The 27707-nt window shown below is 51.4% G+C and overlaps 1 protein-coding gene across 3 annotated transcripts in view; it reads right to left on the minus strand.

The window, feature by feature from the left end:
- RAB6A (RAB6A, member RAS oncogene family) overlaps positions 1-21830 on the minus strand; it is a 57731-nt gene extending 35901 nt beyond the window's left edge. Inside the window, exon 1 of one of the 3 annotated variants that reach the window (XM_066990044.1) lies at positions 21536-21830. In XM_066990044.1, the coding sequence (XP_066846145.1) occupies positions 21536-21605 (70 nt within the window). In that variant the 5' untranslated portion in view covers positions 21606-21830. The remainder of the gene's footprint in view (positions 1-21535) is intronic. The other 2 variants (XM_066990043.1, XM_066990042.1) reach the window with 2 other exon arrangements.
- Between the last annotated feature and the right edge of the window lie 5877 nt (positions 21831-27707).

Raw genomic sequence — 27707 nt, forward strand, 5'->3', positions numbered from 1 at the left:
TTTAAGACCAGCAAGAGAAGCAACGAATTGTCACTTGTACTTAAGTTTGGCAGTAGCTAGAGGGAAAAGGAGGAGGCAGAAAAATGTATTTTCTATTAGCTTTTTTTTTTTTTTTTTTTTTTACTCAAGAGTAGCTGCTTGCTTTCTTTAGACACGTCAGAACCCCATTTTATTTGGTTTGAGAGAGATTCCCTTGGGGGAGATGCAGGTGAGCTTTACCTGGGGTCTGGTGCCTGTGTTTTTTATCACCACGTGGCTTCGGTTCGCGTGAGACTTTTCCGCTGTGTAAATCCTAACGAGGGCTGGCGCACTTAAACCAATGCGGCTCCGATTATTAACGGGTGGGCGACATTTCCCTTGGGATACACGCTGCCTTGGGACGGTGACAAAAATATGCGGCGATAAAGAGCTTCGTTAACCCCTGGGGTTTTCTTGTTGGTAATTACTTTTCCTCCCCAAACGGGAAACGTAGGAAAGAGCACAAAGGAAAATCTTGTTCCGTTTGGGTCGCAGCCACGAAGAAACAAAACACCGCACACGGGTCAGCGCTCAGGCGCCGGCTCAGCACCACGCAGCTTACAGATGCTGCAGGTGTGATTTATTTATTTTTTTTTTAAAGAATTAAAAAGTTGCACACTGCGAAATCTTCATACAAAACCCCATGTTCACCACGTTCACTAAGGTGGAGAACACAAGAGTCAGCCACTCACTGCTGAGCAGGAAGAGAAAGGTTTACGGCACAGACGTATGCACTTTTACCCCTTTTTTATTCTTTTCTAGGGAACGTCATTCGGCTCCTACGCTCTTCCTCCTTGCAAGGGCACAGTTTCGATCACAGCGGACTCCGAAGCGAAGGCAGGTGCTCTGAGGAGCTGCTTACTCAGAAGCACGCTCACAGCTCCCCTGCGCTCAGCCGTTTCAGAAGTCCTGCTGCTGAAATTCAGGCAGTTATATAACCTTCCACATTCAAAAAAAAAAAAACTAAGAAAAATGTAAAGGCTTCAAGATGGACGGGCAGTAATCGGCCCTCGAAATCATTCTGATCCAAAGCTAAGAATCCATTAAGACATACATTAAAAATTTTGGACGTTTATTAACATTTTAGAAAGCAAAACATGACTGTTTGATTATTCTGTCAAGACAGTAAAAAAAAAAAAGCATGGAAATTCTACCTCTCCAGCACTGCTATAAAACAGATTTAAAAAATACAGGCTTGGTGTTCGGAAGATGAAGTCGCTTGTCTGGTTTTCTGCAGAGGAGTTCCAAGCCAGCCACATAACACAGCCCGTGCTAGTTTCGCTGGTTAAAGGGTTTCTAAAAACAGAGCCAGAACTAGTGTCACAAGCCGACGGCCTTCTGGCAATTTCAGTTTTCCTCAGCTGGTGCAACACCAAGCACCTGAGAAGTTACACAACGCCGTTTCGCACTTAGTACTTCCAGTTTTCTATCAGAACAGCTGGTTTTGCTCACGTTTAGATCTCCGAACCTTCCAAAATCCTTTACTAGAGGGCCAAATATCCTGCCGTCTCCTGAGCCACGCATTCTGCAGGTACAAAGACCATCTTTCAGAGGCAGAAAAAACGGAACTTGAACGCTGCCAAGACCTAAACTGAAATGCAGCTGGATCTGAAGCAGCCGAAAGCTGTTTCCGGATGACTGACACCCTGTAAGCTGCTGTGGAAGTCAGAAACCGTCTTGTACTGCGTACAGCAGAGCAGGCTAGGAGCTTTTATCGATGGAAAAGTCTCTTATAATCTTGTACAGACCTGTAACCGAGATGCTGAGACGGTATGCACAAAGTATGCAGCTGAACACGTGCAAACGAGCAAGCATCAGCAGAAGAAGGGTTAGGAGACCTGCACACGCTCTTGCCACACGCTGTGGTAAGCGTGGCTTCATTCAAACAACCAGAGGACGAACAAACTTGAGATAAGGCGAAAAGAACCACTCTGAGGCGGTGCAAACACAGCCCACAAGTACCAGTTCGGCGTCACAAAACCAAAAAACCCAGGAGATGCGAGGACTCCATACTGCGTCCTGTCCTCCGGATGACATGAAGCAGCTTTGGCCACAGCGCTCGGGCACTTACCTTGCACCCCTCCGAGGACATGAACACAAGGAGGATTTATGCCAGAGTGCTCTGAGAGTGAAATCTCAGAGCGGAATCTGCTCAACCAGAAGCAAACAGCTCCCTTCTCCTCTGCAATGGTCTGCATTAGTTCGCTAATTGTCCACAGCTACAGCCCCCAGAAATGGATTGGGGAAAGCGCCTTCCATTCCTGGCTTTCTGGTTCGCTGGGTGAGAAGCAGGGGGAAAACAAGCAGTACAGCCTAGTTAATTAACTGAAGGTACTCACAGGTCACCTTTGCATTTCAAAGACTGCTGCAGAGTCGTTCCTTATTTACCGGGAATGAAGAAACCTCAGCACAGCGTCTCGTGCAGCTGTTTTTCACGACAGCCTTAAGTTAGCTTTCCCTCTCATCTCACGTAGTTAAACCTTTGCTGAACAAGTTTCCAGTTAGGCTGAACACGTTCTCCAGAGGACCTCAACTGCTCCCAAAATGCCTCAGCATAAATACTGCTAACACAAAGCAGCACCTCCAGGAAACCGAGAGATGGAGATGCCGGAAAACGCATCCCAAGAATCTTCTCATCGAGCCTGGACGGGGAAGCTAAGGAAGAATAAATACCCGGCAGCAGAGAAGCCCATGGGATCGCAGGTCTTTCCCCCAAACTTCCCAGCAGCAAGGCAAGGTGAGCAGAGGACGGAAAGAAGAGAACATCACGCTGACCTTCTCCCAGCAGCTCAGGTGGTGCGAGAGAGGCCAGCACGGATGAGGAAGCGAGGGCACGCCACCCAGGAGATGCTACTGGAGGCTCCTCCTACATCCAGGAGTGATTTGTTCAAAGACAAGCAGGCGGAGTTCTGGTAGTCTCATCCTCTGCACTCTGCTCCGCTTTTAAAAGCTGGATTGCACGCAGCGCATGGAGAAGTGCTCCGCTATCAAACTAACCCGAGCTAGGGCATGAGGACTTACAGGATCCAGCTTAAAATAAGGGACTGATGAAATCTTGCACAATTCCCCTCCTGAAGGGAAAACGGCACTGAAGCGAGCATGTGAAATGAGGTCCCAGGCACCCCGACTGGAGAAAGATTAATTTTTAGTATCACTTATTACCCAAAGAGCCTGCTTAGTGAGTGCCTCAAAGGTCCCAGCAACACTACGGCTACGGATTTCCTTGGTAATGCGATTTCTGACACCGTTTTGGATTGTGCTGTTTGGGTTGGCGTTTCAGAACAGCTATCTGCCCTCTATCTGCTTAACTTTGCTCCGGTTTGCCCAAAACCACAGCTTTCCTGCAAGCACGTTCAGACAAATTAAAGGCTTTTAGAGACATCTCGGCCTCACGCCTTCAGTCCAGGCAGAAAGGCAATTGCATCAACACTTTGTAAGGCAGAGAAAAACCTGGCTCTTGTTTCTCTAATAGCTTACAGACAGTTTCCACTTGTTTTATTTCTGCTTTTATGCGTTAACGTGACATAAAATTTCCCTTACAATTTCAGATCCGACTGACGTGTATTTTTACAGCCAGTATTTAGTTTTATTATTGTCATGCAGGGGTAGCTTAATACTCGTTATATACGGCTGCAGTTAAAGCCCAGGGAGACAAATTCACTTGAAGCCTGTATTACGTAGAGGCTCTATCGTTCAGACGCCTTATTAAAAACAAGTGCAACACCGAGCAAAAATCCACAAGGAGAGGTGAAGTAATTAATCGTTCATCGGATCCAATTTTTACATCCCAGTATTTTAAATACCTAATTATCTGCTTTCAAACACTTGGAAGCTGTAACGCGCTGCACACACGGATCAAGGGTAATTAAGGCACTTCAGGCAGGCTGCGCTGGAAGCGCTGCTGTGCCCGCAAGGAGCGGTCCTGGTGGCGTGACCGGTGCTGCACCGACGTCCTCTTGCACGAAGGGAAGAGTCAGGAGCTCCTCTCCCTGCCCACGGGATTCAGGAAAAAAGAGTCATCATCGAAATGACACCTCCTACTGCAGAAATACGCTCTGGATACCAAGCCAGGGCCAACACGATTGTCTCCTTGTGTGATTACAATTGGTTTTGGAACGAGCACGTTAGGAGTAAGAATACTCACAGCTTCATCCCACTTCTCCAGGATTAAGCAGCTTCAGGGGAGCATCAGCAAAAATACAATCTATGCACCTATGAAGTATGTTCATATTTACTGAAGGAGACATGAGAAAGCATCAAGAGGAAATGCGCTCTTCAAGCAGATTTCCCAATTCTACTGCCTCTTTTACATTAATTTAAATAAGAAACTAATTGCCGCAGCAGCATTGTGGAAACAAGAGGCACACAAGATAATCACGAACTTCTAGCTTAAATACCTTCAATACAGTATTTGTTTCCAAAATGAACTATATTTACAGCCAGTTTCCGCAAGAATCTGCGTGTAAATCCTCAATGTCTTCCAAAACTAAATAAGATAAGCTCAAAATGACAGGCTAGAACATCCAACGCAAGAAGTTCTCCTCTAGATTCTTCAAAATTCAATTGCACTGGTGACATTTCCCTGCAAAATTATCTGTTTCATTATCTCTGCAGTAAGGCACCACAAAGAGTAATGTCCATTTCCCTGCCACCGCCAAAAATAAATCTTACAGGATGAGGAACATAATACAATAACAAGGGAGATTCCTCTTTCCTATGCAGAAGTGCTTAAATACATTCAGAAATCCTGACTTTTTCTCTGCATCACTCATTTTCCCCCGAGATTTCGATATTAACAACGGCAATAGTATGACATGCACTAGAAATGACATCAGTCAAAGCACTCCTTGCCACATCTAATGACTTGCTACCTGACACCGCTGAATCCAGCTGCTGGCTGGGCTCCTTCCTGCACTGCCTCTGATTTTCCTTCGTTGCAGAGCCCTAGGATTGGGATGGTTACTTTTCACCGTAACCATCGCAGCATCCCCACACCGGTGGTCTTGCATTTTTTAATTTAAGGAGGACAAACCGCAACTTGAGTGGTCTAGGAACACAACCACACCATTTTACATTAAGTGTTTAATCACAGTTTAAAATATCACTAAACTGACCACTGATAAAGCGTATTTGAGGCTTCTTCCCAACAAGTCTTCATCAAAAATTCCGTGCAGCCCCAGACCAAGACATGAATCTACTCCTGCTGTTTTAGAGTAGGTACACTCTGGAGAAATCTGCCTTGGCTTAAACAAGGATGGTCAGTCCAATGTCGTCTAGATGCTGGTGCTTTTGGGAACGCTATCCAACAGGAACAGCATCATCAGCTACAAATACCACCTGGATTATACCAGCGTGCACGAAAAGCTGTATCCACCAGGAACAAAAGGAATCACATCTGCTCTAGAGAGCAGAAAACACAGGCAGAAAATCGACATACAAGGAGGAAAGGAATTGCAAAGTCTAGATAGTTATGTAAGGAGAAAGATAAAAAAAATCAGCTTTAAAATCATTTTAATTCCCAGATTTTTTGCAAAGGCATACCAATGCCTGCCCCCTATTAAGTCTCTTTAACCTACATTTATTGAAAGTCAGTGAACGCTGTTCATCTATTTCAACATTGGTGGAAATTCCTGCTGAGGACATGTTCAGCTGCTGTCAAATAACCGACCTGCTTAACTAGGAGTGAAGGTTGAATTCAGACTTTAACGCAGTGTTTATGGCTTTTCCCAATAAGTTGTCCAAAAACCATACAGATAGCCAAAAACTAAGCAGAGAAATCAGGATGAAGTTCAATATCCACTGCTAAGCAAAACTTAGCTTTCTAAAAGTGTCACTTTAACTTCAGCTTTCAGAACGCCTGAAGCAAAATGAACAAAAATCTCCAGTTTTCACAAAGTCTCCAGCTTTCTCTTTAAGAAAGCATAACACTGAATGGTGGCTGCATTACAGGTTTCCAGTGAAGTTAGAAAAGTCCAGTTCAGGAGCTAGCCCATCTGGGATAGCGTTGCTGCAAGGATCTTTCGGGACACCTCATGTCCTGTCACTTCACATGGAGCAGTCAGGTTTTAACCTCCAGCTTCTTGTTTTTCCTTCTGCTTTGAATTGTTACACTTCCCACCTGAAAGCTCAATGAACAGGACACAAAACATTGCTGGTATACGACTGCTGATACCAGAAAATGCCTGTTTCTAGGGCAGCCAAAGAAGAGTACTCAATATCATCCCAAAGAAGGAAAGAAGCTCATTTATTAGGCACTAATGACATGGAGGTCTGGCTTTGGGATTGCTCCTGAACTAGAATGCATGAAAACAATTCATCTGGGGAAGAAAAAGGACAACACATGACAGCTATTTCTACTGTTTTCACAAACCTTTAACCATGTCCTCAAAGTTTATCCTTTATTAACAAAAGGATACTTTTATCTCCAAAATTATCCAGGCAAACCAGCTCCAGCAGCAATACTCCAACCGAATCACAAGGTTCAAAGATTTTCACTAACCTAAGGAGATTCCCACTGAAAGCACTCACTAGATACTGCAAACAGGGCAAGGAAAACGCCTCTATTTAATAAACAGTTCAAGACTTGACTAATTAACTCATCATAAGAGGTGTTTACAACTACAAAACACCTAGGCAGGTACTAATTAGAAGTGGCAAGTGCATTAGGAAATTGAATGCCAAGAATAAAAACCTGGAAGAGCTCCGCGTAAGCGAGGTCACTGTGGTGGTCTTCAGGAGATGCACAGCTCAAATTTCTGGACACCTCCACAGGTCTTGGGACAGCGCTGCACGAACACTTCAGTGGGTATCCCATGCTCAGACAAAATGGCAGACAGGAATCTGGATGATTCAGCTCCGCTGTTCAAGTAAGCTCAGAGCAAACCAGAAGCATGGGACTGTCCCGTTTCAGTGAGCGTACAACCTCAGACTTCTAAAACCACAAAAAGCTGATTCCTGTCCTGGAGCTATTGATAAACAGGGAGACAGCCAGCTTCCATTAGCTAATTATCATATCTGCAGGTCGTATCTCAGGTACGGGAGAAGCGAACTACTGTAGCTGAACGACCCACATTTCTGGACAATGAAACATCCCTCACCACCTCCTTCACAGCTTCGAACCTAAAGCTTTCTGCCAGATTAACGTGGAAGTAAACTGACAAGAAAAAAAAAAGCAGAATCAAGCAACTGTTAGGGAAATGTTCTAGCCAGACAAAGGAAACCGAACCAAGAGGTCTTGTAAGCTAACAGACCGCTCATTCACTTCATTTACTCCTAAAGACTCCGTGGTAGGACCTCAATAATGTGAAATGGAAAGCTTACCCTTTTTTTTTGGATAGTTGTGGGGTTGTAGAGGGAGTGCTAGGACAATTCATCAAGAAATACAGGAATTGTGCATGTTGAAGACCACACCTCCACTGAGGGGATTTGAGAAAGCTATCCGGAAGGATGCCCATTGTTCAAGGAATTCTTGTTTTAAATCCATGAAACAACGTAAATTTGACAGGAAACATCAGCCTCCTAATGCCTATCAAGCACGGTAACACCGTCCCCACTGCAGATGGGGAAAAGTCGGGGTAAAATTCACCCGCGCTAACACAAATGCCTGATACGAGATTACGTCCAAGCCAGTCCCCCACAGCTCCCGCTGCAGTCAGTGGCAGCCATTTTAGTGAAGGTGGACATACGGCGCTACAGCAGCTCTGCACAAAGGCCATTTTAATCTTGCAACCAGCTGTGGCACAATGACAGCCAGGGAAGCTCTAATAGGAAAGGTTAAGACCACAAGACCTTAAGATTTTTACTATACCTTGCCCTGAATATATAGTGTCTGTATAGCAGAAATGGGCCCTGATCTTCACAGAGATACCAGTCACTAACCCTACTGAAGTTCATCTTTGCCACTTAATAGCTGCCCAAAGCACCGCTAGAAGTGCTAAATGAGGAAAACTTTTCTGTACTGGTATGGAAACATCTATATAGTTAAATAATCTGTGACAAATACAGAATGGTTTGGGTTGGAAGGGGCCCTAAAGCCCACCCAGCCTGGCCTTGGGCACCGCCAGGGCTGGGGCACCCCCAGCTCCTCTGGGCAGCCTGGGCCAGGGCCTCAGCACCCTCAGAGGGAAGAATTTCTTCCCAATGCCTCCCCTGAGCCTCCCCCCTGCCAGGCTCCAGCCGGTGCCCCTCGTCCTGTCCCCCCAGCCCTGACAAAGAGTCCCTCCCCAGCTTCCCTGCCCCCCCTGCAGGCCCTGGCAGGCCGCTGGCAGCTCTCCCCGGGGCCTTCTCTTCCCCAGGCCCCCCACCCCCAGCTCTCTCAGCCTGGCCCCACAGCAGAGCTGCTCCAGCCCCTGAGCGTCCTCGCGGCCTCCTCCGGGCCCGCTCCAGCAGCTCCGTGTCCTTGTGCTGGGCCCAGAGCTGAACGCAGCGCTGCAGGGGGGGCCACCCGAGAGCGGGGCCCAGGGGGTAAATTCCTGCAAAGCACTATCGAAAGGCTTCTAATAAATTCTTCTTGAACAGCTGGATGAATTCGGTGCATTGGAGCCTTGCTTTTCACGTTACGCTATCACATATATAGCTATATATATATATATATATATGCAGAAGCCAAACAAAAGCACTTCCCAGATCACTAGCCCAATTGTTCCAGTATCCGGAAGTTTCTTTGCATTTTGCAAGTCTTTCTCTTAGAAAGACTTTCTCTTTCTCACCTCTGAACTCCTTCCTGGTTATCCAGAGCCAACTTCGTGCCCACACCTCAATGCCATATGGTCACCGTTGGTGTCAACGCATCTCCATCCTCTGCCATCTGGAGAGGGTCTCTAGATCAATACACTTAACTCCGGGTTAAAAAAAAGCTGTTTTGTCTTCAACATCTTCTCTCTGAAGACCCAGATTCACTGCTGTGATGGGGTTACTATGAATTTCCCAAGCTCAGCCCGCCTGTCTCTCCCTATGTTACTGCCATTGGAGAAAGCCCAGAGAAGTTGTCCTGTTTCTGCTAAACAGGCATCTTCAACCTGAATTTCCTTCCCAAAAATATTCGATGATTTGAAACTTGATCCATCTCCTTTTCCTACAGATGATTCCTTCCTAATAAAACCCTACTCTGCACATCGCTAGAAGCGCAGATTTAGGACATCTTTCACCCCTACATCTGTCATTGTGCTTGAGCACTGTTCTGCTCTGGCCCTTTCTTCCCAACCCAACAGGTTTCACCTAGGTTCCTCCGAGCCCCAATTACCTGACACCGTATTTCTGCACTGCCCGGGCACAGCTGGATCCCTTCAGAGTCAATCCTTTGATTTACAGCGCTAGGAGCACACGCAGAAAGTTTCGTCAGCCCAACCACAAGCTCGGCAAACGTGGATACCAACACTCCTCCTGCCAGAAGCTGTTTGTGTAAACAGGAAGCCTGACATAAAAATCTTGGTCCCTGTTGCAGTGTGCAGTCTGAACCGAGTCCACTTCAGACGTCTGTCTTTCAACTTCCCCTCTACACAAGTATGCAGAGCACCGTCTCCATCTTTGCTCTCTGCTTCCACATTCCCAACCCCTGCCCTAACTATTACTTGTTTAGTTTAATGAGCTCAAATCAGGTGAATCCAAATAAAATATTATTATGAGATACAACCAACCCCACTAAGTTAGAAAAAAATAGATAAAATCCCATATAGCGTACTGCAACGGGGAGGGAAGATGGGCTGTCTTGCAGGAGAAATTCCTGCTTGATGGTATCAGGGTACACAACACAGGAGACTTTGTATGGCTCCTGCAAGTCTCATTAAGGTGGCAATAACCTCAGGCAGAAAACGGCTGCATGAAGGAGGAGATGAAATGGGCGGCCACCTGAGGACACATTTCTGGAGTGAAACACTTACGGGTTCTACTCTTTTCAACGCTAAACGTTACCCTGATGCAAACTAAACCAGCACAGGTTTAGGATTAGGAATGCAGCTGCCATTTCCCTGTGCCACAAACTGGAAGGAGCACTTAAGAGAAATTATCACTGCCTTCCTAAATATGTTTGGCTCTTAGAAACCAACGAGTAATGCTGTCAGCCTTTCTAGGTTTTGGGATGATGAAGTTTCAGGAGACTATTAAAACCCTAGGGCTTACTTACTAGTGACTTCCCTACCCTCCGTCCTCTACCTAATTTAAGTTTTGCCCAACATCTCCCCACCACCATTATCCACCTGGAAAGCAGGTGAATACTTCCCCTGTTCCCTCCTTTTGTGACTATCTCCCCTACGCTGCCCCAAAGAAGGCTCTGCCCCCTGACGCTGTACCCACTTTTGTCTTGCCTGAAGGACAGACGAAGAAAAGAAAATAAAGAAGTGAGCTCCCCATAGCTTCCTCCTCGGCGAGAAGGAAGGGGCCTGGGAAGGACTAAGACGGGAGCTTTACTCTTTCCACACGAGAGCAGCAGAACAGCTTCCACAACGGCTCTCTTCTCCCAAACTCGTGTTTCAGACAGACACACAGGTGAGTATTTCTGCAGAACGAAGCTCGAAGATGATCTTAAAATAGTCCTGATTTAAGGTCGGCGCAGCCTGGCTCCCGAGGAGGCAGCTTGTAGGAAAAACACCGAGCACAACCTGCGTGTTTCCGTTTAGCGCAGACCTCCACAAAGCCCAGCGCGGATCCCGACGGCGTTTGCTGATCCAAGCTGACAAGCGTGGATGCGGAGAATACCTGGGGACTGCTGCAAAAATAACCACGGACGTAAAAAAAAAAAAAAAATCCTCTGCACAACAATACACAGAGGTTGGCCTACATGATGCAACTCCACAGCAACGCAGGAGGAAAGCTCGGCGCCAGAGCAGATCAGAGCATGTACACCTGTGTGTGTGTTACAAGAACTGCACAGGGCCCTGCTTTTTCAGCACCAAAAAACCCCACTGAGACATTTCGTTTCTAGCAACAGAAGCCAAAGACGTGCAGAACTCCAGAGCAGCACGGCTTAGGCAGCTGCACGCTCCTGGCTCCTCAGACAGGCCCAGGCGATCCACGGCCATAAATGCCTGGTATTAAGAATTCAAGAGGGGTGTATCCCGACAGCACGCTGCTTCTCCTTCACAGCTCTGCTCCTGAACCACGACAGCTTTCAAAGAATCCCACAATCATTGGGGTTGGAAAAGCCCTCCAGGATCATCTGGTCCAACCACCCCCCTACCACCACTGTCCCCCACCAAACCATGTCCCCAAGCACCACGTCCAACCTTGCCTTGAACACCCCCAGGGACGGGGACTCCACCACCTCCCTGGGCAACCCGTCCCTGTGCCTGACGGCCCTTTCTGAGCAGAAATGTCTCCTCATTTCCAACCTGAACCTCCCCTGGCACAACTTGAGGCCGTTCCCTCTGGTCCTATCCCTGGTTACCTGTGAGCAGAGGCCGACCCCCAGCTCCCCACCCCTTCCTTTCAGGCAGTTGCAGAGAGCAATAAGGTCTGCCCTGAGCCTCCTCTTCTCCAGCCCAAACCCCCCCAGGTCCCTCAGCCGCTCCTCACAGGACTTGTGTCCCAGGCCCTTCCCCAGCTTCGGAGCCCTTCTCTGGACACGCTCCAGGGCCTCGATGTCCTTCTGGTAGCGAGGGGCCCAAAGCTGAACCGGGCACTCGAGGTGCGGCCTCACCAGAGCAGAGCCCAAGGGGACGAGCACCTCCCTGGCCCCGCTGGCCGCACTGCTCCTGACACGAGCCCGATGCCGTTGGCCTTCTTGGCCACCTGGGCACACCACCGGCTCGTGTTCAGGCAACCAACACCCCCAGATCCTTCTCTGCACAGCTTTCCAGCTGCTCTGCCCCAGGCCTGTAGCACTGCATGGGGTTGTTGTGACCAAAGTGCAGGACCCAGCACTGAGCCACGTGGAGGCTGCCAGCACGGACACCTGGCACCCCTGCTCCTCCGGCCCTACAGAGGAAGGACTTTGGGCAAAAACAGTCAACCTGGCAAAGGAAGGAACGTTAATCTTGCACAACTGTTGCCACCCTTTCAATGTGCAGGCCTCTAAAACCTTCCTAAGTGAGACACAGGCTTCTCTGTTGGGAGTTTAAGCCAGCTGACAAACTTTTTTTTCCCCCCCTTCAGCTGCGTTTCACAAATGCCTTGGAAATAGGCCACGGAGCCACAGGGGTCTGCAGGCCCGAGGTTTAAAATTCAGCTGGTAGAATTAAATAAAAAACAGACTTCAAGAGATAGGGATTTGGTTACAAGTAGTCAGCGAAACAAGTGCTTGGGTATTATTTTTAATTCTGACGTTTTCTAGAAAGTTTACTCCAGACAAATTACAGGATTTAACGGGGAAAAAAAAAAGCGTTTATGTGAGAAGTTGGGTTTGGAGTAGGGAATTGTTTAGAACAGAATTATCTACGCTTTGGTTGCAATACAGTACCCTGAAATATTCTCCTCCTGCAGTATTTTTCACAGGAACAACAATGCTAAATTCATTCATATAAGGGCTTGAAGGACGCATACTAGTTAAGTCTCTACCTAACTGCAATTTTTGCTCTCCGAGATATAACTAAAAGACTTTTTCCCACTTCGGAAACTTCTATAACCAAGCACATAGGACGATTTGGGGCCTTCAGGCTGTCACACCTACAAAGCCAGCTTTAAGCACGCCACAAAGTTCCCTGAGAGCCTCAAAGAAATACTATCAAAACCACAGGTCACGTTTGTTTGCCATTAAGATGCACAAAAGAGCTGCCACCAAGCAGTACACGACTCCTGCTTGTCACCTTCCACTATGTGGCTGATGGTGGCTGGGGGGAATCACCTACCAAAAAATCAAAGCAGCTTGGAGAGAAAAAAAAGCATAAAAGCCTAAAATACCTGACTCAAGAACCTGCAAGTGCTTGGGAAGCATCTAATCACCAAAAAAATGCACAGAGCTGTTTTGAAACTCCTTAAACGCTTCAGGCAGGGCACTTCTTCCCCTCCTCCACTGTCCGAAAGGCAAAGCTGGATGGAAAGCCTTGTTCTTCCTAGGATCTCCTGCAGAAATACTGTGATGTAGGGGTACACGGCTTCTCCACCTTTCAATACTCCTGGTTCCGACTGTGACAACAGAAAAAAGGCGGCTTGATCTAACCTGAAATCCAGCAGGCAACGCCAGCTCTCGAGTCCCAGCTCATTCTTACCTGTGAAAGTCCTGCACTAGCCACCAGGACCACTGGAAATATTATCCTCACAATCCTGGAGGGAAGCGTTCCTCTACAAGTCAGGAACGTCTGTGGGAAACGCTGCAGTAATTAGCACAAAGCTCCCCTTGAGTTTATTCTATATTCTGCACTTTGACGATTCGGTGAGAAATCCAGCTCTATTTCACAGAAGAAAAAAAACCCTTTGCGTAATTTGAAGCAAAACTGTGGAATTTCTAAGGCCAAGACTGTACTAACAGCAAATTACTTGCTTCAGCAGCCCACAAAGCCTGCAGACACAGCTAAACAGATGCAACCTATCAGCCTCTTGCACTCCTGCACAGAGAAACGGGAAAATTTTTAACAGCAGACCAGCAGATGATTACAATATTGTGATACTTTCACTGAGAAAAAGCTGGTTTCAAGTCTGCTATGACACTCCAGCATCCAAATAAAGGGGTACGTTTTATGGCACACAACCTTATGATCTGCCTGCTGTTTATGCGGACTCGGGAGAAAAAATTATCCCCTTCTCCAAGGGCCATCGAGGTTTAAAGGCAGCTAAAAATAAAGAAGTGGAAAAAGGCCTACGGTCACCACGTTAATTGCATGGTGGCGGATAAAAGGCACTCTAACGACTGCTTAGCAAAGAGGCAAGAGATAACTCAAAAAAAATGAGAAGGTTGGAAGAACAGAAAGAATGGGAACGCGACTGTGAATCCAATACGTAAAGGACAGACATGAAGGGGCAGCTTGGAAAGCTGAGAAGGCATTACAGGAGCTCGAAACGGTGGCTGGGGCTGGGAACAGGGCTGGAAAGAGCCCCAGCCTGAGGGGCCTTGTTTGTAAGGCCTTTTTTGCAATTCCTTCCATTTTTGCAGTTCTTTGCATTCTGGTTTTTGGGTAGGCCTGCGTGGAGCCAGGAGTTGGATTCGATGATCCTTGTGGGTCTCTTCCAACTCGGGATATTCTACGATAAGGCATTCGGAGGTCAGGAGGAGAGGCAAAACATCTCAGTGCTTCCTTGAGATGACATGCCAAAGCCAAACTTTCCACGGCCATTTTAATTTGAGCCTCCTCCTGCTGCGCTCGCCTGCTACGCTGAGAGCTGCTCCTGGCTTCACCCAAGCAAGCAGGAGAAGCTCGGCTTTAGTAAAGCCACTGCAGCTTTTCCGGAGCCATGAAGTGATTTTCAGCCATTTTGAGAGCGCCAAGGACACACAACGCTCGAAAACTGCTTCAAGAGCAAATGCATCAGCGTGAAACCAGAGGGGACAAAATCAGCTAATACAGACAACATAAATACAAGGCCGTGAACATGTAGCAGGAGGACGTGCCTGTTCCTGTCTAGGAAAGTCAAGAAGAGGTCAGAACTTCCTTTGAATGAGAAGATAATGCAGCACGGTGCTTCACTGCCAATTAGTTCTGTTACCCGTGGAAGTGAAGCCCTGTTCCTCTGCCTCCACAATAGTTTCCTGATGGATGCAGTCACATTACCTGCAGGTTCAGTTGCTTTTCCCAAAGAAAGCGCTCTCCACTTACCTGCGTTTCTAACCGAACGCCCTCTTTTCCTGCTCCCGAGCTCACGCTGCTCTCCCCAAAAACCTATCGATCTGTGTGCGCACCACGCTTTTGCTCACAGCACTTACAATAAATTTTTTTCCCTCTCCATTTCCTCCGCCGCCTCCGCCGCTCGCTGGATGATTCAGTCACCCATCCAGCTCAGATTCCCTCTGCTAAGCCTTCCTTTCTGTCAAGACGGAGAAAATATCTCCCTGTCCTGACAGGTGGGCTTCTCGCAGCCATTGCCGCGCTGGCAGAAGAGGGCAGAGGCAGTAACGAGTATTTTCTCCTCCCGGAGAAGCCAGCGTCTTCGTTAAAACAAAGGAAGCTCCCAGCCCTACAAGCTGCGAGGACACTTCTGCAGTGAAATCAACGCAACGGTGCCTGCCCGTTTCTCTGCAGACAGCTTCAGAGCCTCCGCAGGGCCCGACTCTCCCCCCCCACCAGCACGGATTCGCTCCCTAACCCCAGCAGCAGCTACTCAGACCCCTTGGCAGGGATAAAGGGACCCGGTTCTCCCAGGAACGTCGTCAGTCCTGCATCAGCCCCTGCCTGGAGCTCCGCCAGCGAGACTACACCCTCCGAGGGCCCCTCTCGTTTTAGCTGCACATCCAGTCCAGATTTCATTTCCCTTCCCTTTGTGTTGCCCGTATCACGAACATTAAGAAAATGAATTGGCCGTAACTCAAACCTAGACAGAGGCAGGCACAGGAAGCGTAACAGGAAGCATTTAGAGAAATGGAATAAACCGGCCCCTGCATTAATTACAGGGCCGGTGGAGCAGGGGGGGTTGTGCCGCAGCAATAGCTGACGGCTCTCCTAGAAGCAAATCATTAAAAAACATCACTTAGCAGGGTGAGCAGTGCCCGTTTATACGGTCACAAACATTAACAGCACAAAGGTTTAAGGAAATTCAAGACCTAAGCGAGACTGAGGGAAAGCGAAGAACATTTTCTCAGCAGCAGATTTGCCCGCACCTCCCCTGACACAGCTGATTTCTTCCAGACTCTGTTCAGTTCTGGGCAAATATGCTTCAGACTTCGACCGAAGCCTTAATCCTGCGTGTTGATGACTCCTACACGCGTCTGGATGAGAACGCTACGAGCCCACCAGTCTCAGAAGAGCTGAGTGGCATCTCCAGGGATACTGGCATCGCCGGAAAACTCCTACGAGTACGCCCCAGTGCCAGGCACCGAGGCGAAAGCAAGGAACTCCAGCGAGGAGCCAGGGCCACGCGGGATCCACCCGCAGCCACCCACTGCGGTGGCACTGCCAGCTCCGGTCTTGGCGATGGGACTAAAGAAGTTCGGACGTGGCCAAAAACGGCTCGTTTTAACCGGTTCTCATCGTCACCAAGTCTTAAGGATTTGGGGTTTGGCTCTGTAAAAAAAACTACAATAAAACTCAAACCTCTGGACAGTACCTAGGGTGTTCCTCAGCTTCCCTCGTGCGCGCCGTAACTGAACCAGGCGGCGTCCCCCGCGCTCGCCGGGAGCCCGAGGAGCCTTTTCAAGGCGTGCAGGGGAGTGGGAAACCGTGCAGCGGCCCTCGGGCAGCTCCGACTCACGGCGGCGTAACAGGAGGCCAGCAGAAAGAAGGGCTAGCTGGGAACAGAAAGAAAGTTACACCCCGCTTCTGAAGTCAAATTAAGCGAACGCTCCTGCTGGGCTTCGCAGAGGAACCAGGAGCTCCTTCCTCACCTGAAGACCGGGCTCTGCCAAAAAAAAGCCAACAGGAGGCAGCCCGAAGCTGTGTGAACCAGTATCTCGTTCACACAGGTGAAGAACACCCATTTAAGTTTAGCTGGATACGATATTTCCTTCCCAGATTAGCATTTTTTACTTTGCGATGCACTAAGCTGCATCTGGGTAAGAAGAATTTGAATGAAACGCACCAAAAACCTGCCCCAGTTAACATTACTCGAATATCCTAAAAACACATTCAGCCTATCCAGCTTCAAATAGGAAAGAAAACGCCTGCCGTACGCTGATTTGATCATTTGCTGTCCTTGGGCCCCTCAATATTTTCGAATCCAGCGGAGTTTGTTCTGTGCCGAGGAGAAGAGAACCCATTTAGCTTTTCAACTCCACGTAAGCTCAGTAAATACATCAAGAAATCAGAGCTGGCAAAGCCCACTTTCCCTTCCGGTCCGTGTTTCGGCTGTCAGTCATCCGATGAGACTTTTTTTTGTTAGACCTGCATAAATAATTTACACTAATGAGTCAAACCCGTAATTCTGATCATATCCATTCATCTCCAAATAACATTTGTATTTCGTGCTGCCCTGTCCCGTAGCAGAAGAGATAAACGAGCTCCTACACCCCTTTCAGAAACATGCCTGTGTCACGAGGAACCTTTTCCTGCGGCTTACAGGACTCAAATGACGAGTTTCAGATGTTGTCGTGAAAAAAAGCCTTACAGCGTTCACGTCGAGAGAGAAAAATTTGATTTCTGAGCCACGTTTCACACCATTGAGAGGCGTTTTGCTTCTTCTGCTGGTTGGTTTTAATCAGCAGATGCCATAATAGACCTGAATTGCGCGTGGTCAATGGGGAGGTACACGTTTCAAAGAGGGACTGCGCAAAGCGGATTTTTATGGAATGGCGAAGCCTCCAAAAATGACCGAGAACTGCAGGCATTTCCAAATGCTAAGCGATCTGCTAGCGGTGATGTTCCTCACCCTTCCTTCCTCCCTTAGCCTCGCTTACATCTTCAGCAAAAGGCTCGGCCATCAGCCTCGCAGGACCTGGACTGCGTGCCAAGAGGCACCAAACGAAGAGCTGCAGATAAAACCCCGTTATTTGACGCCAAGGGATCAGAAGACCCTATCCTTCTAAGTTCACAAATTATTTCTCGGATGCAGACAGAAAAAAAACACTTAAATGCGGAGAGGTGCGGCTCTTTTTCCTTTGAAGAAGGGATCTAGCTCCTTCAGATCACTCCCCTTCCTTCCACAAATAGGCAGGAATCAGAAGGCACCGGGAGAACGAGCACCACGAAGAACTCCAGCCTCTTTCTCCAGGCCCGACACGCTTTTTGGAAAGGTTATTTCACAGACGGAGAAGAGGACGACGATATTCAGGAGAGCCCAAGAAAACGAAGCCCGGCGACTTGTGCAAAAACGCGTCGGGCCCGAACGCAAAGCCAAGCGCACGGAGACACGGCCGCGAGAAAATCAAGACGCTTGGGAAAGGGACAAGCTGACGGCCGCCAGGAGCTCGCAAGGCAGAGAACTCCCCAAAAACGAGCTGCAAGTCACCCAGGGACGCCCGTCTTACAGGCAGCGGTCAGCGCTGGGCCAGCCTCGCACCCAAACCACCCGCAGTTCTCCAATTATCTAATTAATTAGCGGGCTCGGCGCTGCCCAGACCAACACCATTGCGTAACAGCGTGGTTCAGCAGCGGTTTCCGAACTGTTACGTCCTACCCGATCTTACATCGCACCCATCGGCGTTCTCGGCGCCAACATCTCGGTTCCCGACAAAAATGGCTGCTTGGTTCTGGTTTTTTTTATTTATTTGGGATCTTACGCGAGGCGGTACGAGGCGACGGGGGCTTCTTTTGCTTTCTGCACGCGCTGGTGCCCTTCAGACTCGCTCGCCAATAAAAGCCGCATCAGAAAGCCACGTGAGGAGAGAATATCGCTATTACAGCGCCCCAGCGGCCGGCTCTGCCCCCTCCGTCAAAAATTGAGCAGAGGAGAGGCGTTCATAGGCAAAATAAAATTAAATATGTCATATTTGAGTGTAAACCGTATTTATGGGGAGCTACCCTGGCACAGGTGATGGGCGCACTCACTGATGCGACCTAGGAATCAGAATCCCTTAAGCTTGAGGCATTAGGGCTGAGGAAAGTCACCTGATAAAACAAGATCAAAGGCAGTAAGAAGCACACCATTTTTATTTTTTATTTTTTTTTTAAACACAATAGCTCTATCTAATCCCCCCAGCGCAGAGCTCTCTGCCTTTTCAGCAAAGATTAGCGTATTTAAAGCCACTAAACTCTGTAAGCCGCGATCATTGAGAAAAAGTAATTCAATTAAGGCAAGCGCTGCCGAAGCTGCCTTCTTGCCCGCTGCCGTACCCTTGTACTACAAGTTTATAAATAAAAAGGAGGCAGAAATTTCCTTCTTTCTCCTCGAGCTGGCTGCGGATTACGTTGCGGGCTCGCGATGAATCCTCGGTGCATGCGGCAAGAGCCCAGGCTTCGCTGGCCGGCGCGGGGGCCGCGGAGCCGAGGCGATGACTTGCAGGAAATCCCGGGGGGGGGGGAGCGGCGAGCAACCTGCCTCCCTGCAGCGGGGCGGCAGCTTCCTCGAGGAGCTGGCGCAATAAAAGGCACGAGAGGCAGACAATAAAAAAAAAAAAAAGCGAGGGAAAGGCTTGGGAGGGATTCGGGCAACGAGGGGAGAAAGGTTTCTTAAAAAAAAAAAACACAAAAAACCATCATCTTGGCACGGGGGGAGAGGATCCGCAGCTAGCGGTGAGCTGCATAACGAGGAGGAATCACCGCAGTCCGCGCGAGCGGCGCGGAGCTCCCGCAATATGGCCGAGGAGAGGGGCAGAAAGCACGGGCGGCAGCCACCGAGCGGGCTCAAGATTCCAGTCGCATCGCCCGGCGACGCTTCCAGCCCCTACGTGGCCCCCTGTGCCACACAACCATCTAGGTCGGGAGAGACACGGCGGGGCTGAAACGCCTGCGCAGCGCCAAGCTCGGGTTAAGGATCTCTTAACCGTACCGCAGACGTTCACCGGAGCGGCACCGGCGGCACCGCAGCCCTTCGGAAGGTTTTTGTTTGCCACCGCCGGGTCCCCGAAGGCAAACGAAGCAGAAGCGCCCAGCACCCCTCCGAGCGGCGGGAGGGGAGCTTTAATCACGGCCTTCCAGCGGGGCAGGCAACCTTCGGGCTGCGCAGGGAGGGAACGCAGCAACCCGCCGCAACAGTTGTACAAAGAGACGGGCAGGTTCACAAAACCGCTGTTATTTTTAAAAAAAAAACAATCTACATTTTCCTTTAACCTTCAAAATGGCAAATGAGGGAGGTGTGTGGAAGCAAAACCCGCTCGAAATCCCTGGCAGAACGAGAGATGCTCCTGAATTACCTCCACGACACGGAGGTGCATTATTAGGACGTTTATTCTTCCAGGAACCGCACGTTAAGGGGAGCTAGGCACGCTTTGGACACCAGGAAGGAAAAAAAAAAAAGCATTACATCACGCCAGCGCCACCCGAAGAGATTCGGCCCCGAAATAAAAAAAGGCATTTTTTTTTCCCCCTTCTCGTGCCAGAACCATCCGAGAACGGCGTCGGGGCAGGGAGCACGGCCGGGCTGCAGCACCTGGGGGCCGCGGGGCCGCACCGCTGCGCTACGGTCAGCGCCCAGGAGCCCAGACAAAGGCAGGTCTCAATCCCGCAGCGCAGCCGCCAGCGGGGCCACGTTAAAGCCAGCTCGAAGGCATCTGCAAGCCGGTCACAGCAGCGGCGCTCCGGGTATTTCGTTAGCAGCATTTTCTTACGCTACACCCGTAAAGCCCCGTCTCTCCCCCCCCCCTCAAATCTCTCCAGATTTGAGGCTATCAAGGGGAATCATTCACGAGCTCCAGACGATTAGCTGGGAGGGGGAAAAAAAGAAAACCACGGCGAGGCTGGAGGAAGGAGCTGTCTGAAGATGCGGCTGCTGGAACAGACAGCCGAGAAATTCACGTGCAATCCTTGAGCTGCTGAGATTTAAGATGCACCAAACCTCGACTGAGGCTCAGAAATACAGGAAAACGCAGCGTTTTGCGAACGCACGGCTGATTTTTAATTCAGATTAACGAATCACTCGGAGGGGAAACAAAAATAAAGCCGAGAGCATCCCCTACACATGCCCCTCTTCCCAAACCCTCAGAAAATGGCTGGCCGAGCAGCACCGAGCCGAGCCGGCGACTCCCCCCAAAAAGAAATCGCCGGGTTGAACTCGTGCTCCCTGAATCGCTAACGGGAAGGGGAAAAAATAAGAGGGTGGAAGGAGCAGGCTAAAGGGAACCGACGGTGTACGTGGAAAATGAAAATATTTGGGTTTAGGAGCAGCTTTATGGCCGGGCTCACCTCCACAGGGGCAAGGAAACGCCGGGCTGCGAGGCGCTGGGGGAGAAAAGCCGAGGTGTTTCGTCATCTGCTGCCACACAGGGACCAAAGGTGGCTGGGGGGGGGGGAGGGGGGCAGCACCCCACCCTGACACCCGCAGATTTTTTTGTTTCCGTGCCAAAAATCAGCGGGGATGGCCCCGAGCCCCCCCCCCAACCCCCCACGAGGGGCACCCCAAAAACTCACCGCTGCCCCGGGGACGTCGCTGGGGGGGGGGGGGCTCTCCCAAGGAAGAAGCACAGTTATTTATTTTTTAATGCACAAGGCCAGGAAGAAAAGAACCCCATTGGCTCGAATTTCAGGGATTTTTTTTTTTTTTTTTTTTTTTTTTTGGAATTTGAAGGATTTTAAGGGCTGATGAATCAGCAGCCGGGCCCCGCTCCCCTGAAAGGGAGCTGATGGGGGGGGGGGGGAGGACCCATTACAGGACCCCCCCCCCAAAAAAAATAAATAAATATATATACAAATATATAACCCTAAACGCTTACATTTTAATTTATTTCAAAATTTACCCAATCTCCCCCCGGAGGCAGCCCCCCTCAAATACCCCCTCGGGGTGGGGGGGGGGGGGGGGCACCCCCGTCAAAAATCCCCCCCCAACCCCCATCCCCCAGGGGCACTCCCCACACAGATCTGCCCCAACCCCCCCCCCCCCCCAGATCCCCCCCCCAAACCCCGCTCCTCACCGCTCTGCTCGCCCAGGAAGACCAGCTTGAATTTCCGCAGCGGGTTCCCGAAGTCGCCGCCCGCCGACATGGTGCCGCTGCTGGTGCCGCCGCCGCCGGCAGCCTTCCCCCCCCCCCAAGCGAGCTCTCTGCTTCCCCGGCTATATTATTTTTAATTTTATTTTTTTTTTTTTTTTTTTCCCCTTTTTCCCCCCTCTCCCGGGAAGAGGCTCGGGGAGGTGCCGGAGCTGGAGGCGCCGCCGCCGCTCCCCTCAGGGCCGCGCTCCCGCCCCCGCCTCACGCAGCCGCCGCGGGGCCCCGCCCGTCACCGCCCCCCTCCTCCTCCTCCTCCTCCTCTGCGCATGCGCGCCGCGGCCCCCGCCCTTTAACGCCCCGCCCTTCGGCGCCCGGCCGCGGAGCCAATCAGGGGGCGGGGGGGGCGGGGCTTGAATGGGGGAGGGGGGTGTTCACTCTGGGGCCTGATGATGGCGGGGGGCAGGGGTCCTGGGCACTGGGGGGTGTTCACTCTGGAGCTTAATGGTGGTGGGGAGTGGTGGTCCTCAATACTGGGGGTGTTCACTCTAGAGCATAACGATGGTGGGGAGTGGTGGTCCTGGGTACTGGGGGTGTTCACTCTGGAGCCTCATGATGGCAGTGGTGTCCTCAATACTGGGGGGTGTTCACTCTGGAGCCTAATGATGGCAGAGGAGAGTGGTCCTGGATGGGTCCTGGGTACCGGGGGTGTTCACTCTGCAGCCTAACGATGGCGGGGAGAGGTGGTCCTCAGTACTGGGGGTGTTCACTCTGGAGCCTAATGATGGCAGTGGTCCTGGATAGTGGGGGGTGTTCACTCGGGAGCCTAATGATGGCGGGGAGAGGTGGTCCTCAGTACTGGGGGTGTTCACTCTGGAGCCTAACGATGGTGGGGAACGGTGGTCCTGGATAGTGGGGGGTGTTCACTCTGGAGCCTAACGATGGCCTCAATACTGGGGGTGTTCACACTGGAGCCTAAGGATGGCTCCTGGATACTGGGGGGTGTTCACTCTAGAGCCTAATGATGGCAGGGGTCCTGGATACTGGGGGATGTTCACTCTGGAGCATAACGATGGTGGGGAGTGTGGTCCTGGATACTGGGGGTGTTCACTCTGGAGCCTAATGATGGCGGGGTCCTGGATACTGGGGGGTGCTCACTCTGGAGCCTAACGATGGCAGGGGGGTGGTCCTGGGGGGGGTGTTCACTCTGGAGCCTCATGATGGCAGGGGTCCTGGGGGGGGGTGTTCACTCTGGAGCCTAATGATGGCAGAGGACAGTGATACCGGAGGGTGTTCACTCTGAGCCTAACGATGGCGGGGAGAGGTGGTCCTCAGTACTGGGGGTGTTCACTCTGGGCTTAATGATGGATGGAAGTGGTGGTCCTCAATACTCACTCTGGAGCCTAACGATGGCGGGGGTCCTGGATACTGGAGGTGTTCACTCTGGAGCCTAATGATGGCGGGGGTCCTGGATACTGGGGGTGTTCACTCTGGAGCCTAACGATGGCAGAGGACAGTGGTCCTGGATGTTGGGGGGTGTCCACTCTGGAGCCTAATGATGGCGGGGGTCCTGGGTACTCACTCTGGAGCCTAACGATGGCGGGGAGAGGTGGTCCTCAGTACTGGGGGTGTTCACTCTGGAGCCTCATGATGGCGGGAGGCAGGGGTCCTGGATACTGGGGGTGTTCACTCTGGAGCCTAACAATGGCGGGGAGAGGTGGTCCTCATACTGGGCGTGTTCACTCTGGAGCATGATGGTGGGGAGTGGTGGTCCTCAGTACTGGGGGTGTTCACTCTGGAGCCTAACGATGGCAGAGGACAGTCCTGGTGTTGAGGGGTGTTCACTCTGCAGCCTAACGATGGTGGGGACCTGGATACTGGGGGTGTTCACTCTGGAGCCTAACGAGGGCTGGAAGCGGGGGGGGGAGGTGTTCACTCTGGATCCTACTGACGGCTGGAAGCAGCGTGGAGCTGCACGGAAAGCGCTCCCCATACTCTCCTCCAAGCGCTCCTCTTCCTCCGCCTCCCTCCCCGCGTGGAAACACCGAATCCTCCCCCCGCCGTCCGGCTGCGATGCTGCGAGCGGACGCCGAAACCTCACGCCTCTACCGCTGCCTCTCGCTCCTGTCGAAATCCGCGGCGGTTCCTCGGGCGCCTCAGCTGGTGCCTGGGCCCTGAGCGACGCCGCGGCCGCGGCGCGTGCGGAAATTCAGGAAGCTCTTGGTGACCTTCGGCACTTCCAGGTCCCGAGGAAACGAAAAACACGGCCCAAAACGTCTCCAGAGGCTCCTCCAGGAAGCTGCCACCCCCAGTTGGTTTCATCAAAATGTCTTCGTTTGTAGGAAAAGAGGGAAACCTGGGCCATTTTTTTTTTCCTTTTTCCTTTTTTTTTTTATGAACCGTATCCAGTTAACCTAGGGCAAGCCCTCCTTTAGCTGTTTTTTGCCCGTTTCTCCCCGTTTTGGCTGCCTCGCCCTCGAGGCTCAGCAGCAGAGGAGGCTCCCAGCCGCCTCAGGCTGTCCCGGATTTGGACGCGGCCCGCGGAGCTGAAGGGGGCACAAAGTCCCGGCGATTATTTATTTACCCGCAGGTAGGTCGTCCTGGCCGTGAGCGTCCTTCGGGGTCTCCCGGCACGTCCTCTGGATGCGAACGCAAACGCTCGTTGACCCTTCCTGCTCCGGGGACCTGGGTTTTGCCACGAATCCCACCCCGAGCAGCACCCGCAGCCCAGGCGCGGGATTAGGAGGTGTTTTCAAAAAAACCTAGTTTGTCCTTTCCATTTCTGATTATTTAATTTGTATTCCCTTAACGCCATTAACCGCTCCCGAGTCGTTTTTTTTCTCTTCCAGGCCTCGAACTGCCAGGGAACTGAAAGAGAAAACGTGCCTTTGGTGGTTAAATTTAAATCTAAATTTAAAATTTAAATAAGTTTAAGTTTGGTGGTTAAATTCAGGGAGGCTTTAATAGGCAGGAGGTCGCGTTCTGCTCTGCGCTCGGCATCTGGGACCGCTCCTTGGGCAGCGCTGGTCGTTACATCTGCTCTCTGACGTGATGAGGAAAGGACGTTTAGACCGGCAGAGGCTTGACTTAAATCATTTCAACATCATTTTAAATCTGTGTATTGCCCTTGTTTACGTGCCTGGATGGATTCCGGGACCTTTCCCTCTGCTCCCGGGGAAAGGCTCTCCACCAGGGATGAATCTTGACTGCTGCTAACGATTATTTTGATGGCTGCTCTGTCCAAAAGCCCTGCTCGGGCTCCGCATCCCTTTATGGCGGGCAAAGTAAACGCTTCGTACTGCCTGCCCGAGCGGTTTCGGCCTGAGGGACTGGCAGGGGACCGAGATGAGGATTCGGAGATCCAGCAGTTGAGGGACCTGCTCCGCTCATCGAAGCCACGGGAGATCGTCCACCGACTCCTGCAGGCCCTACAGGTGGCCCTAAGCCTCTGGTTTTTTAGAAACAGAGAAGGGAGGATGTACAGAGAAGGGGGTTACAGAGTTTTGGGTTTAGTCCCCCACCGGGGGAAAGGAACAATGCGAAAACCTTTGTTTCTTTTTCCAACAGTCACAAAAAAAAAAAAAAGCAAAGCAGGCTCCGCTCCTGGAAACAGCCTCAGCAGGTGTTGGGTTACCTGGCTCGGAAACGATTCACGAGGCAAAGAAAGGCACGACAAGAAGCGGCGGCTGGGAGCAGGAGCCGGGGCACGTTCACGGTGGAAATAAGGGCCGCGTTTTTAACTGAGTGCGCTCTCGGCTGGCAGAACAAGCTGCCAGGAGCAGAGCTCTCTTTGTATCCAGGCGAAATCAAGAGCAGGAGCCTTTGTGAGAAAGATGCTTTCGTCAAACCCGGGGTGATCTGCTTCCATACAGCTGTAAGGCTGCGGCAATCTATAGCCTGCAACCTGCAGGAAACCAGATTACGTCATTTAACAGTCCCTTTTGGCCTTAAAATTCATCAGTCTGAGGCAGACCTCGTGGAAACTCTGCAATTAAGGGGTGGACTCTTTGTTTCCCTGAGACGTGTAGGCCGCTAGGAGATGGGGGGGGATTCCTGTTGTGTGTTTCGCAGGGATTGCTGTACCCCGAGCTCGGTCTGGGGCAATGCTCCATGCTCAGAAATGTGTCGTGGATGGCCAAAAGGTTAGTGCCCATGAGGGGAGAGGTATTAAAGGGAATCGAGGGGGGTTATAGCTCCCCTCCAGGAACATCCAGCATTTGAGGCCATGGAATAAAGCACCATCGTGGGCACGACACGCTCGTAATTGCAGCGCTTGTCACGGCCTCACCCCGTAAATTAATGGGGTCGGTTAATTCCCCTCGAGGCACAGCCGTCCCTCCTCAAGCACGGCCTTGCGTCCACGGCTTCAAAGTTTACCCGAGGAGAAGCCCAGCCCTCCTGGAATGGGAGCGTAGGTCTGAACCCAGCTCAAACTCCAGCAGCGCTCCTCGCTGAAAGCGCCTTGGGGTTATCAAACAAGCGTCACTGCCAAGGTGGCCCTGCCTGGGGCTGCGGAGGAGTGATCAAAGGGCAGGACAACATCTGGTCCACACGAGCAGCTTTGTCGTGTCCAGGGAGTGCCACGAAAACACGGCTCAGGTCTGGGAGCCCGCGTCCTCGCAAAGCAGGCAGGCTGAACGCGAAGGTGGTGCTGAGCCCAGACCGTGGGTGGAGGGGACAGAACAGCCCTGCGCACGGCATAAAGCCCACCTGGGCTCTGTTTTTGCGTGGACCTTGTTCTCTCACCTTTCTCCTCCTCCCTCCATGCATACCTGGGGGTGTCGAGGGCGCGTTGGGAGCTCCGTGCGCTCAGCAAGCGAGGGCAGGGGCCGGCAGGGTGGATGACGGAGCAGGAAGCAGACACGCGAGTCTGCTCGGCTGCGGAGATTTGCCGTGCCAACGAACGCTGATGAAACTCTAAAGAGAGAGTGAGAAAGTCCATCAGGAGCCCTGCCAGCTCCAGCCAAAAGCGATCGGGGCAGCGATCGGTCCGCGGGGCTTTAAATCCTGCCCTGAAACCACGCTGCCAGGCAGCTGCTGCCCGGGAGGGAGGGCGCTGAGATGGGGGCTCAGCCCCAGGAGCGTCTGCCAGGCAAGAACGGGGAAATTGGGGCCAGGTTGAAGTGTGGGGAAGAGCTTCGGGGAAATTAAGGTTTGGGTTGGTGAAAAAGAGGAGCAGCAGAGGGCTAAGAAGGGTGCCAGGGACAGCCAAGACCCTGCGAGGGTCTCTTCAGTTCCATTAAACTGTAAGGAGCTGATACCTTTCTTTGCTGTTGTTTAAGAGGAATCAAGGTGTGACTGTGTTGTTTTTTCCAGGCAGACCTCCTCGCCTACCTCCCCTCAGCGATAAACAGGCATTATATATAAATCAGAGAGGCTCCTGCCAGCCCCACTCTTTCCATTTAAAATATTTTAGGGAATTGCCTTGAGAGGGACAGAAACAGGGGTAAAAGTGCGGGCAGTAAGGCAGGATTTACCTCAGCAGAGCACCCTGCTTCAAAAAAAAATAAAATCGTGTTTATTTCTCCCACAGGCCACACGCGTGCCTGCTGCAGGCCCCCAGTGCCGTTCAATCCTCCTCCTTCAGGCTCGAGGCCCCTGGCCTCCTGCCAGCGTGGACACAGCTGACCCTGTAACTGCTACGTGGATGTTTACTAAGGGCTAAGGTCCGGTCCTGCCTCTGCAAGCACTAAAAATAAAACTTTTCTGTGCTCTGGGCAGCAGGGCTGCCCCCGATAGCTTTAGGAGCATCCCCTCAGCCCAGGACGACCCCAAGCGCCCTTCAGGCAGGAGAAGGAGCCTGGGGGGAGCCTGCTGGGTGCTGGCTGTGATCCTACAGCCGGAGGGGACGGAGCTGGGCCGCCTGAGGGCTGACAGGGACGACCCCATGGCTGCCAGCCCCACAGCCCCGCTCCCCTCACAGCGCCCCTGCGCCGCCCTAACATGGCCGCCGCCGCGCGGGCCACACTCAAGATGGCCGCCGCTCGGCGCTGGGGCGGGGCCTGGCTGGCTGCGCTCAGCGTGCCACACTCAACATGGCCGCCGAGCCGCGACGCAACGGCGTCCGGCTGGTATTGATGGACACAGCAGAGAACCAATCGGATTGCGAGAAGAGAGGGGAAGGCCAATCACGCTGCAAGAAGCGAGGAGGAGGGCCAAT

Source organism: Anser cygnoides, chromosome 1 (assembly GCF_040182565.1).
Source record: "Anser cygnoides isolate HZ-2024a breed goose chromosome 1, Taihu_goose_T2T_genome, whole genome shotgun sequence".
Classification (NCBI taxonomy): Eukaryota; Metazoa; Chordata; class Aves; order Anseriformes; family Anatidae; genus Anser; species Anser cygnoides.